The 13694-nt window shown below is 34.9% G+C and overlaps 1 protein-coding gene across 5 annotated transcripts in view; it reads right to left on the bottom strand.

Annotated features, from left to right (window-relative positions):
* Positions 1-1274: 1274 nt before the first annotated feature.
* The window catches only part of LOC146995164 (uncharacterized), a 116982-nt gene continuing 104562 nt past the window's right edge, over positions 1275-13694 (bottom strand). For all 5 annotated transcript variants that reach the window (XM_085826114.1, XM_085826115.1, XM_085826117.1 and 2 more), the window contains exons 2-4: positions 10353-10532; positions 2550-2846; positions 1275-2005 (exon numbers count right to left, since the gene is read on the bottom strand). In XM_085826114.1, coding sequence (XP_085682240.1) covers positions 1475-2005; positions 2550-2846; positions 10353-10532 — 1008 coding nt within the window. In that variant the 3' untranslated portion in view covers positions 1275-1474. The remainder of the gene's footprint in view (positions 2006-2549; positions 2847-10352; positions 10533-13694) is intronic.

A 13694-nucleotide genomic window follows, 5' to 3' on the forward strand; every position in this document is an offset into this window, starting at 1 on the left:
GACTTAATAAGACAATTATAGTTTGATCGATGCTATTTCAGGAATTTTAATTCTGTAATGAGCAGACCCTTAGACTTTCAAATTACTGCTCTGGCTTCTAATAATTAATATTGTTACTCTAATAATTACACGTGTAGTACATTTTTAGTAAAGAATTATGTCTACAAGTGAGCTTAAATCATCTGTATATTAACAGATGCCTTAATCAATAAGTAACATATTTAGTTATTGTGAAAGTCTTGAAGATGTAATTTATTTTAATAGTAAGTAACGTCCTGATTACTATAGTAGTTAGCGCTGCTAGCTGTCATATCAATAGCCTGGGCTCGAATCCCGAAGAGGTTTGGATATTTGTAAGTGTATATGGTCTGTATGATATATTAAAGTACTGGAAAGCCAAAAGTTTTCTTGAGAGACTTAGTGTTAGGAAAAGCGAGATGGGAGACCCTCGGATTTGTCCCCTACAGTGCTTACTATTCTCGTAGGTGTAAAATCGGTCGCCCTGTATGATGCCCTACGTGCAATGTTCTCAGTGATCAAACGGCTAAATGGCGAATGGCTATTGGCCATTTCCCAACAAATGCATTAAATTGCAGGTGCCCAGCCATTTAAAACAACAAAAACTACTAATATTCTTTAGCAATATCTAAGCTATAATACTACACAGAATTTCACAGGGAAACAAACAAACAAAAAGAAAAAAAAAAAAAAAAAGAAAGAAAGAAAGAAAGAAAGAAACCCGCTTTTTCTAGTTTAAGGAAGAAAATGATGTCCCTCCGCCATCTAAAAATGCAAGCATAGAAAATCAAATGACCTTTAGCGTTTCCCTATTTTATGAGAAAAACTACTGTTGTTCCCATATTTATTATTTTATTCAAGATAACTAATTTTAAGTATAATAATACATTTTTTAATTAATGGAAAATAAATATTTCCGCTTATTTATTATTAATGGTGTGACAGCAACACTGTCTTTAAGTAGGTAAAAGTACCAATGAAATCATCAGGTCTTAAAAAATAAAATTAGGTTACTGTCAAAAGCTAGAATGGACCAAATTGTTCTTTGTTTGCTCATAATACTCTAACCAAAAATATATTTTTTATTATATATATATGGATACATATATTATATGCACAATAATAATTAAGCGGTGATTTGTTAAGCATTTCTAGCTTAGATATGGAAAGAAATCATTGTTTAGACTGCGAAATACTATTGTAATGTAAAATAATGTAATGCAATCAAGGCAAAAAAAAATTCAATTTACACTAAAAACACTAAAAATAGTAGTTTTATTTACAATAAAATAACAGCAGTTGAAACAAAAGGGAATGAATATTGGACAATAAAACAAATATTCAGTTACTTCAATAATGCTAAAAGTTTGTATTAAAAGAAATCCAAGATTGAGATATCAACAGCAGTCTCAACATAATTTAACAAAGAGGTATATTTTCATGGATCTTTATGAAGTCACAGTAGATCGGCATGGCGTTTCATATGGAGGGTTAGGTGGTCAGATCTGGAAAAAGCTCTGTCACAATAGCGGCATTGGAATGGCCTGTCTCCAGTGTGTTTTCTGAAATGCCTTGTAAGCTCATCAGAACGAGCGAACTTCCATCCGCAGCCACACCATGAACAGGCATAGGGTTTCTCTCCTGTATGCGTTCTTAGATGGGCTTTGAGATGGGAACTTTTCGTATAGGTTTTGGAGCAACCTTCGTAATTACAACTATGGTACGTAATTTTGCGCTTGGAAGATCTTCGTGAACGCCTGATTCTTTTGGAGGGGGAGATGATACAGGACGGTTGATGACTGGCATTTAAACTGCACAACGGAAGATGAGTAAAGGCACAAGAAATATTGTCTGTAGTCGAAGGTAAGTCATGTCTTGAATTATTGTAGTCAATTGTGGATGTAGGGAAGCTGTGATGGTTACTGTCAGAAGACTGAGAAGAACTTTGAAACATTGATACATTAGAACAATGCGGTGTATGGCTAATCTGAAAAAAGAAATATTTTCGTTAGTTGTATTTCGATATGTCTACTTGTGAAGTTGTATTCTTCTAGTTTAAAACTGCTAAAAAGGCGCCTCTTTCATATGTTATTCTAAGAGTACAATTAAAGTCTTCTACGATTAAGCCAAAAACACGAATTGCATTTAAATGACAGTTGTATTTCAGATAATTGGATGTGAAGTTGAATTTGCCCTTCACTTTAAAAGGAAAGCAAACGCTGATGTTGTAGAAAGAAAATACTTGCATTCTTTTGCTGAAATTAATCTACCTTTCAGGATTAAACACAAGACTGAATCAAAATTTGTCGGGCAGTTTTTTGGAGTTTGGAGTAAGTTGTGAGTCTTGATCCAGAATCCAGAATGTAAGAATGCTAAAAATGGCAATAAATGTTTACACAGCTACTTAGCTGAAAGCCCGTAATTGAAAAGTATAAAATTAAAAAGGTTATAAAACCGTATACTTAATTTTACATTACGAACTTATCGAGCTTTAAAAAAAATTAGCTAAAAAAAGAATGATGAGTACTTACTTGATTTATAACACTTTGATGAAAACAATCAAAACTACTGGTAATATACTGAGTTGCCAGAAACTTATTATCATTTGAAAAGTTCGACCTGACTTTCTCCTTATGCACCTGACTGAAAAACTGAATTTTGGTACTGTGGGACTCGGGAGAAGAAGAAGCCAAATTTGCACATTGAGTATTCATCGAATGATCTATATTTTCAATAGAGGGACTATGCTCAGTTTTCCATTTGGCAGCGTTCCACGTTACGTTGGATAAATTTAAAACTGAGTTTCCTATTGGATATAAATCATGCTTCTGAAAAGGGCAAAAAATGAAGAATGTTTAATAGAAGAAAAGTGTACCTTAAATAATTTTTATGATATTTATTTTGGAGAAACAAGAACTGTTTTCTAAATACAGGAAAATTTACAACAGTTTATTTTTTCAAAACTAATAACATGAACAATGATTAGAAAAATAATTTGCTTCAGTAAATAGAGCTTTGTAAACCTACATTAAACAAATGAGTGTACATGATGTTTGGTTGAAACAATAAGTAGTCTAGATACATTTCAGCAACTCTCACTACAAGGAAATCAAACGGAACATTGCTTCCAAAATACAAAATATACAAAACTGAAGTTGTCTGTGTGTAAAATTTACTTTAAAAAAAAGAAAAAAAAATAGGTTAACTTTTGATTTCCTATTACGCAGAGCTGAGATAAAATAATTTTCTGTTTAGATTGAAATTTGAATTATTTTATTAAATTTATCCCAAGCTATCTATCAAATGCGTAAAATTTTATACATTCAAGGTTTAAAGCTAATCGGTGATGCGAGAGGTAAAGTATTAGGTTGATAACTGGTTAGGATATGTTTTTTTTAAATATTATTTGACAACGGCGATAAACTGAAAATTGCTTCGGGATCGACTTGGTGGTCATGCAGTAAAAGTAAAAAGTAACAAACACCGTGACTAATGGGAGAAACAAAGGAAATATATCAAAACAGAAATAGTATTAAATTTTATTCATGATTAGAACACGAAATTCCGAATTAGAAAAATAAATATCTGCAGGCAAAGAAAATTTACCTTAAGCAACAGTTTAACTCTTAATTATAATAATTAAATATAAATGCAATATATTTCCTTGTGTAATTTGGGAATTTTTAGCAAATGTTTTACAACTAAAATTTGGGAATAGGTTTATATGGGAATTTTAAATAATCTGATCACCAGAAAGGTATTACAAGTTAAATAATTGCTTAATACTTTTATTTTATGATGTTTTTATACTTTAATCCTACTTCTTAATATCGGTATCCAAACTAGAATTTTCTAAGAATTTCCGGAAGTTTTTGCAGGAGACAAGTCCGGATGAATTTCATCGTCCTCCATTTCACCATTAACATCTTTGTCATCCGCCTGATTTTCAATTCTATCCATAATACTGCTCAGAAAAAATAGTATATTTTTGTTTGAAAACCAGCAGAATATGTACTCCATTTTTATATATGTATCTTACACTACATAGCAGAAATGAAGAAGTTTGAAATAGTTTCTATCGTGAAAACCAGAGAGAACTGAGATGAAAATATCTCGTGAGAGCATAAGAAAGGTTACATTAGTTAAGAACCAAGGTAAAATTCGCCACACTCGCCACACTAAGCGCTAAATATTGCTACAAGGTATTTTCTTCTTTCTTTTCGCATGCTTTCGTGGTGTAACTGGAAGCGTACTCACGCGTATTCCGGAGGTCCAGCATTCGAATCCCGGAAAGGGCTCTGCACATTTTTAACGTATCCAGCATCGAAAACTTTAATGACTCTATAATGAACATACTCCAAAGTTGAGAGAAACGATAAAGAGAAATTTTTGGTGTCAAATGCACCTTTTCTGTAAAACCCTCAACTCCACTCCCCTTTTTTATGGCAGTTGAAATGAATTGACACTTCCACTCGTCTGATAGGTCTAGATTATTTGAATTTGAGTGATCTATACAGATACGCAGGTATAGATATATAACTGAAGTTATACAATGATTTCAAATTCGCCTTATACGTGGGTTTTAAGTTTTAGTTGAGTTTTTGCAACAAAAGTTTACTTTGCGCCTTATACATGTTTCTCTTATGCTCGAAATTAAGTTGCACTTTCTCACATTGCATCAGTTATATAGCTTATCTTCATATTTCTCTAGTTGAAATTCATAACTATTTTAATATATATATATAAATATATATATGTGATGAATAATGATTTTTTTCCTTGCAGTTATTTGATGAAAGGTTAGTGCTTGACTAAAGAAGACGTTATTTTGCCGTCGCGAGTAGATTGAGGTTAGATCATAACTGAACATATCAGTTACGTAGTAGAAGATAAGACCTTTTGAAAAATCACAAAAAAAAAAAAAAAAAAAAAAAAAAAAATCACTTGGTAATCCAAATATCTCTTTATTACTTTTTGATTGCCCTATGGCATGGCACATCCCAATGGGGCCAATCTGCAGCCCGCAATTTTGATGACGACGCATTACATTTTTAATAAAAGCAGCTAAGCAACAGACGTCCTTTAGCTAGCAAGTGTAGGCAGAGAAAGAGAGAGACGACGAAGATCATATGCTTTGTTACTGACACTATGTTTCATATTAAAACTATCAGGAGTTAGAGTTCGTTAATGAGCTGTCCGAGACTGGTGGTTGAGTAAAGAATTGAGGTGAGCCGTTCTTCAACCGGCGAGGCGGTGGTGGCGGGGCCACACTAGTTTAGCAGTGATGTGAAAGGTAATGTAGTGTTTTTGTATAGTGGTAGCTGTAGTGACGGTGTCAGTATTAATGCCTGCGTTATGGGGCAAGTATATGTGCTGGGTACCTGTGTTTTTCAACAGGGATTGGAGTATATGGAAGGTTTGATATTTCTGGATTATGATGAAATTGGACTGATTGAAGGAAGTTGGTGGAGATTATGCGTATATATTCCGCAATGGTATTGATATTGAGATCTGTGTGAATGGTGTTATTTGGGATAAACCAAGGTGCATTTACAATTTCACGAAGCATTTTGTTTTGAAGAATTTGTAGTTTTTTTTATGTGCATTTTTGCCGCTTGTCCCCATATAGGGCAGGCATAGAGAAGAGCAGGTCTGAGTATCATTTCGTAAAGTATGACTTTGTTGGATATGGAAAGTACACTGAATCTGCCTAAGAGTGGCCGCATAGTGGCCGCTGTTATTTTAAATTTTTCTGTGACAGCACTGAAGTGTTGCCTAAGGGTGAGTTTGCTGTCCAGAGTGATCCCTAGGTATTTCACCTCGGAGACCCATTCTATATCATCATCAAAAATTTGAGGTGGTGCTGGGGTGTAATTGGAGGTACCTTTACGAAAGATGATTGCTTTTGATTTATTAGTGTTGATTGCTATTCTCCAAAGTGTGAACCAGTGCTCGAGTGTTATGAGATAATGCTGTAATTGAAGTCGAATGTGATTTGTATGTATTGCCCTCGTGAGAATGGCGGTATCATCAGCGAAGAGTGCTAGTGTGATAGTGGCATCTTTGGGTATGTCATATGTATAGATATTATAGAGTAGGGGGAAAAGAACTGCTCCCTGGGGGACGCCAGCTGTGATGGGTCATATGGTGGAGTGCGTATTGCGAATTTTGATGGTAAATGTGCGATTACTAAGATATGAAGCTATAAGTCGAATAAGATGATCTGGGAAGTCCAATTTGATAAGTTTGTAGATGAGGCCTTTATGCCATACTCTGTCAAATGCTTTTGACACGTCTAAGAAAATTGCTCCTGTGGGAATTTTGGCATTGTAACCATCTGTAATGTAATTGATGACTCTTAGAAGCTGATGCGTAGTGCTGTGTGAATGACGAAAACCAAACTGTTCTGAGGGTATGTAATGGCTGACTGGAATGTTTTTGTGAATGAAATACAAAATAATTTTTTCCGTGATTTTAGATAGGCTGCTAAGCAGGCTTTTTGGCCTGTAGTTCTGTGGAAATGTATTATTCTGTTTGGGTTTTGGGAATACTATGATAGATGCATTTTTCCAGGCTGATGGGAAATATGAATATTTGATAATAGCATTGATGATTTTAGTAATGTAAGTGATCCCATTTATGGGGAGATTTTTTAATGCCTTATTTGGTATCCTGTCTTGGCCAGAAGCTTTCTTATTTTTAAGTGCACTGATCAATTGAGCAACAAGTGTTGGTGTGGCAAGGAAGGTGAAATTTAGTGGAGCCGGAATGCCAAGATAGCTATCAACCACTGTGTTGACGTGATCAATATGGTCATTGTCATAAGGGGCTGGATTTGGAGTAAAAGAGTCTTGAATGACATCTGCTATTGTGTTGGCTTTGTCAAGATCAGAGTAAACCATTCCCGACGGTCCATATTATATTATTATAGTGCTTGCTATTGATTTGGGGTGTATAGTGATCAGGCTATTGAGTTCTGTAATGTTTAGGTGATTTGTGGGTGGTATGTAAATATTGGTAATTGCAAATGAGGTATTGTCAATTGTGATAATGACATTGACGTCTTCAAAGCTGTTTGTGAGCACTGGCTTGTGGAAGTGTGAGATACTGCTTTTAACATACGTGATGACCCCGCCGCCTCGTCCTGAGAGTCTATCACATCTGTAGGCAAAGTAATTTGGAAAGAGGACCGTCCTGGCTGGCTTGAGATGAGTTTCCTGCACTAAAATTACATCCGGCTCGAATTCTAATATGAGGTCGCTTAATTCATCTTTTCTGGAGAAAAGTCCATTGGCATTCCAAGTGAGAATGCTGTAGTATCTGCTATTATTTGCTGCTGGAGTGTTAAATGTGACTAGTGATTTTTTCAATAATGTCCACTATTATTTCTATTTTGTCAAATATTGAAGTTTTTTGTTTGATTGTTTTTATTCCGTTTTTGATGTCATTCCATATGACTTTTAGCGATTTGAGACTGTGGAGGTCGTCAGAGTTTTGCATTGTCTCTGAGGTTTCTGTCTGGGCTGCAGCAGCTGGTTCTGTGAGTGGCGGGAAATTTTCTGTATTGCTTGTCCAGGGGTGGCTGGCTTGGGATGAAATTGTCAGTTTTCATTTTTATCTTTGGTATAGCCGGGCAACCGGAAAAGGACGCAGGATGTGGCCCCCCGCAGTGACAGCACCTTGCAGGTTCTTCTGGTTTTAATTGACATTCTCCGGACGTCGAACGATGTGGGCCCCCACATCTCACACACACCCATTCTCTTGTACATAATAATGAGTTGTGGAAGAACCCCTGGCACCTACAGCACTGTGGAGGTCCTGGTTTTCTTAAGTGCCTCTTAGTAACTCTGAGATAACGGTAACTCTGAGATAGCCAATGTAAGTGAGGTTGTAAATGGTTTTGTTTTGCTCGTTTTTTAGCAAGTGCACTAGAAAGAGCGGCATTGGTTTGCTTTCGCGTCTATTTCTAAGATTAGTTGTGTAGGTAGCTCCATATCCTTGATTTCTTAATTCTTGTACTATGTACTGATGGTCCATAGTAACAGGCAGTCCTCAATGACAATTTTTAAAACCTTTTCATCTTGAAGTTGGTAAGTATGAGATTTTAACTTTTTCTCCTTAATGACTCCTCTCACATATCTGTGAGCATCTGCATCAGGGAGAGTCACATGCAATTTGGTGCCTTTTAATTGGCCTGTAATTGTTTTCCCTGTTTGAACACTAAGCTCAGCCAGGAATTTATCAGCTTGAGGGACATCATCTATAATAATTGGCGGAACTCTGATTTTTCTACTGTTCGAGGGCTCAGGGGCCGCCGGATTATGTGTACCCTCACTTTCATTATCCATTTTTTCCTCATTGTTGTCTATATTAATTTCACTCATTTCTGTTTCAAGTCCACTGTATCTGTTAGCGGTTTTAATGGCAGGTTCAAGTTGTTCTGTGTCGGAGTTTGTAGAAGGCGAAGGACGGCGCCTATGTCTTTTACGTTGCTCCTTAAATGGTTCTCCATGTAAGGCGTTCATTAAGTGATAGACTTTTTTTTCCAATTCTTTAATTTTTTGGTCACGATATTCAATTTCAGTAATTGCTTGGTTTTCTTCTAATACACGTGTTTTGTTTAAGATGCATATTAGAAAGTGTTGCAGTCTATGTGAAGCATGATAAGTAATTGTTTCACTAGTTAATATGTCTTGAGCTAGTGCAGAGAGTCTAGCGCATTCCTCAACAGTGGAGAGGATGTGTAATTGTTTTTCCAGATATGTGATAAACTGATCAGTTACCACTTCATTTTGGAAAAGCTTTTTTCTTTCCTCCGGATAAGCAATGATCTTTGAAATTGGTGAGCTAGGTGGTGAGTGCGACATTTTATCTCTATTCTTTTCTGGGCTGATATCTGGTGGAATTGCAGCAGAATCCTTAAAATGATCTGTCATTGTGTATCATGTAATACTCAAAAAGAGTATCGACCGCAGGAACAGGAGAAAAAAACAAAAAATCGAAGAGCCACTTTGCCCGCACCGCGCCGGGTGTGCAATAGGTGGAATCTCCGATGAATACAACCAGTGCCTCTGTCAGGCGCCGACAAGCAAGCTTGGAGGGTACTCTGGTTTCAGAACGACCAAAATTCTAAGTTATTTCTTGTTAATCACAAGAAATTATTTGCACAGAGTGGTTCCGTGCGATAAGCATATATGGCACAATTGCTTCGTCGATACCAAAGCTGCCACGTGTTAGTCCTAGTTAACTCCACGAGACGAGCGAGGGGACAGAGCACCTTCACGCTCGGAAGTCAGGTGACGAATGAAAGAGAGAGACTACGCAGTTAGTAGCTATTTATATGAGAAGTTTTGCTTTAATCTGATTGGGCGAGGAATTATGCTCAATGCCGCGTACAGAATTAATTTCCAGATATGACGCGTTTTCAAATTAAAAAAAGAAAAAGGAATTAAGAAAACTAAGAGCTGATTTAAAATATAATCTTAACTTACGTATTTTTTTTATTTACATATTCCCATTTGTGAGACAAAAAACAATGTAAATCAGCTTTATAATTTAATTTATTAATAGCTTCTTAATTCCTCATTGTTAATTTGGGTATTTCGTCTCTCTAAATATAACAACAACATTTCTAGACTACGTGATTTCTTGATCAATCCATCTTGCATGCCTTGCGTATCACTGATGACGTAGGTAAATAAGCAAAATTTTGAGAACTTAACCCAAATTTTCTAACTTAAACCAAAACTCTCCTCTTCGTGAGCTTCCATATTATATAATTGCTCACTTTAGCTTCTCTGTGTGTGCTGCTTGGACGCAATTTTGCTGTGCCGTGTTCCTATCGCAACAGTATCAAAAATGTAAATGTTTTTGAAATAGGCACAAATAATACGCCATGTTGTTTGTGGCCGCTGAAATAAAATCAAAATTTATTCTGGCTCGACTGCTAAGTTCACTTTTCAGTATGGATCTAAGTTCTACGCCAAACAACATTGCTATGTTTCTACTTCTCAGTGTTCTTACGTCAGTATTTCTCAAAATTTTATTTAATTACCTACTTCATCAGGGTTACGCAAGGCATGCAAGATAGACTGATCTAGAAATGACGCAGTGCAGAAATGTTGTTGTTAATTTTAGAACAGAGAGACGAAATACCCAAATAAACAATGAGGAATCAAAAAGCTATTCATGAATTAAATTATAAGTTGACTTAGATAGTTTTATCTTACATATGTATATTAAAGTAATTGAATTATGATAGTGAAATTATCAGAAAATGGTATGGCAGCATTTAAAGTAATAGTATCATAAAAAAAACTGCTTGCAGCACTTACCGAAATCATAGGTGCAGCTTGTGAACCTAATGAACAACCTTCGCAGCTTACAGAAGTCTGGCCTTTTGATTCTACAGTTACTTCGTTTACACCTCCACTCGAATTGTCCAAATTCTTCTGCACATCGTTCTCGATCCACATTGTTGCAGATTTTAAAACAGTCTCGATGTCTTGCCATATCTGAAATTTGGAAAGCAAATGGGTAAAATGTTAATGATACTCAAAAAGAAAATTTCTAATTGAAATTTTTTGAGTCAAGACATTTGCATATTTATTTATGATGAATAAATAAGTCAAATGAAACATCACTTAAAGACAGATATAGACTAAGTGTACCTATAGTCAGCTATATATGACAATAGTGGGAATAGTTTTCAGAATTGAAAAATAAGCTTTGAAGTAGTATGTAGAAAATGATGAAATAATATCTGATTGGTTGGGCAACGTGCTAGTTTATTAGCTGTAAAAGTATTCTCCAGAAGTACTACAAAGAAAGGATTTTTCTTCACCATTCTTTAAATCTTTTCTTAAGAGAAATTTTTAGGATATATATTTGTATCTGTAAAAGTGTACATAATTTTGCATTAAAGTGTCATTTTTCCGTTTAACAACCATACTTTAACCGTTTTTGCATATTATGCTTGAAAGACATAAAATGAATATTTTATTAATATGAGGGGATATACTTTTCTGAAACATTGTTTTTCAATTTGTTCCATTACTAGAACAATTTGAATTGAATGATAATTTTGAATTATAAGATGTAAACTTAAGTTATATTTAAGTAAGATTTATTATACAACGCATTCAATTTTTTAGCAATGAATATTAAAAATGGACCACGTGGGCCACCACTGCTATATTTGTAGCTTCATTACTAGAACAAACAAGATATAACATTTTTGATACTTTTATTACATTTTATTGTAGAGGTACGGATGCGACAAACAAAACACTAGCAGTTAAAAATATCCAAACACTCCTTCCTGCTTTCTTATGCCTACAAATGCTAGACAACTACTTTTTTGGCTGACATTATAAGTTGGGATCGTCCGTAATGAAACGACAGACGAAGTCGCAAGGCAAGCTCAAGCTCTGACTTCTGCACCACACAGCGCACTAGTATTAGGATCTTATATGGAGACACAACCATTTCATACACTTCTTGAAAACGGTAAGAAGATGAGATTAAGGCTTTGTTGATAGAAGAAAAAACACTTATTATTTATTGTTATGCTAGAATTTATTTATTTATTGTTATGCTAGAATGTTACATATTTATTCCCAAAAGTCTAAATCAGTGAAAGGAATATAGATTCCAAAAATCCATTCATTCCTCACAAGTGATGGCTGTCCCCAACATACATTTATCTTTTTAGCATTTAAAGAAATGGTCTCTGCTGACGAGATGAACAGATCATTATACTTTTAGTTGAACCATACACGAGTTCTACTCATCTGAGGTATTCCCACTTATCTACGTATATATTGCATATACACTGTATCTTCAGAGCATGATGCATTCATTTATTTATTTATTTGTCAAATGCCAGTTACATTGGCCGTTAGGCCATTAAACTCCTTACTTGCCCATAGCGCTGAAATCTGCAAGAAAAATTTGTCAGTGCTTCGCACTCTTCCAAATGTTCCGCCGTCATTGGCCATCCACTATTACATAAAACACACAATGGCGAATCAGCTAGTCTAGTGCGAAATAAATGATTCTGTAGACAGTCATGTCAGAATAAGTAATCGGGTGTTCTTCTTTGTATCTCCCCTGCATAGATGTTTCGGTATTAGCCGCAGCCCATCAGATGAAACGCATGTCGACCAATTTCACGTTCATGTAGAGATGCATACCTCTACGAAATCCGCACTGAGAATAGCGATTTGTGCCAGCAGAAAGCTTTTATTTATTTCTCAGCAGCAGCCTATTTCTTTTGCCGTTTCCGCACATATGTTCATATGTTCCATTGTCAAATCTGCTTATTTTGATCCCCTCTCACTGTTTTTTTTTTTTTTTTTTTTTTTTTTTTTTTTTTTTTTTTAACAGATATTTTTAAACACCGTGTATTACATAAGTTCAAATACTGAAGTCAACAAAAAATAGTCACTTTTTACTTCTAGTACGAAATAAAGGAAGTATTGTAATCACGAAAAATTCCGGGTACCCTATTTCAACAAAAATATCCATTTTACAGCTATCAAATGCAATTTAACAATGTTTTTGCGTGAAATCTATACGTAAGGACAGAATAAAGGACTCTTCATCCTCAAACGGATTATAAAATTGATTTAAAATGGATTCAGAAAAGATTTTTCTTGACGTTTGTACTTACGTACGTACGTATGTATATATCTCGCATAACTCAAAAACGAGTAGCCTCAGAACGATGAAATTTTGTACATAAGACTACTATAACATGTAATTGTGCAATTCTCTTTTTGGTTGCAATCAGCTGCACCGAAAGTATATAAATATAAATATAAATCAATACCCGGCTGGGTGAGTTCAGTTTTTTTTTGTTTTTTTTTAATTTTTATATGTTAGCAAATCGTGCATATTTTGCTTTAAAAATGGTTGAATTACGTTATTCTTATCTTCCGGTTATGCCTTTAATTAATCTACATGCAATATTTGTAGAATTATCAGCAATTTAAAAGTTGTTTAAGTGCCGGTAAGCCTAATTTTTTACCATAGCACACATATTTGTTTATATTTGAAGCGTTTCAAAATAGTGAATTAATTCTTTCTGCACCTTTAGTGTCTTTTTGCCGAGGGGGAACGATAGAAAACTTTTAATTTTGTGCACCGAAAAATCTGCCTTCTTGCCTGTTGGCCGAAATGCTTATTTTTTTAGTAGAAACTGTAATTTTAATTGTAAAAATTATTTTTTTAAATCATTTTAACTGTATTGTATGTATTATGCTTTTCTATATCTTTCAATTTTTAATGAGAACATTTTGAGTTTTTATGTTGTAAGGATCTTAAGTTTTACTAACGTTTATTTTATTTTAAATCTTTACTATCACTTCTTATTTTCTACTTCCGGCCAGAATTATAAGCGTGAAGGAGTTTATGCAAAGTTGTCTGGCGAACGCCAAGTATTTAAGTGTGGCCTTTTTGCCAAGCAGAAGAGAGGAAGCCGTGAGTTCGAAGCAGGCCGCTTACCTTAGAAGTTACGCAGTTGCTACTTTGCCTTCCAGGCCAGAGGTTTTAATCCTCTTGATAAATTAAACGTATTGTAGTGTTCACAGTCTCTGTGCTACATACGCTTTCTGTTATTATAAGGCCAATCTTATTCTAAAGTTAAATTAGAGTTTAGTTTTATTTTGATATCT

Source organism: Stegodyphus dumicola, chromosome 10, assembly GCF_044657685.1.
Source record: "Stegodyphus dumicola isolate Sdum_Otavi_A_Nest chromosome 10, ASM4465768v1".
Classification (NCBI taxonomy): domain Eukaryota; kingdom Metazoa; phylum Arthropoda; class Arachnida; order Araneae; family Eresidae; genus Stegodyphus; species Stegodyphus dumicola.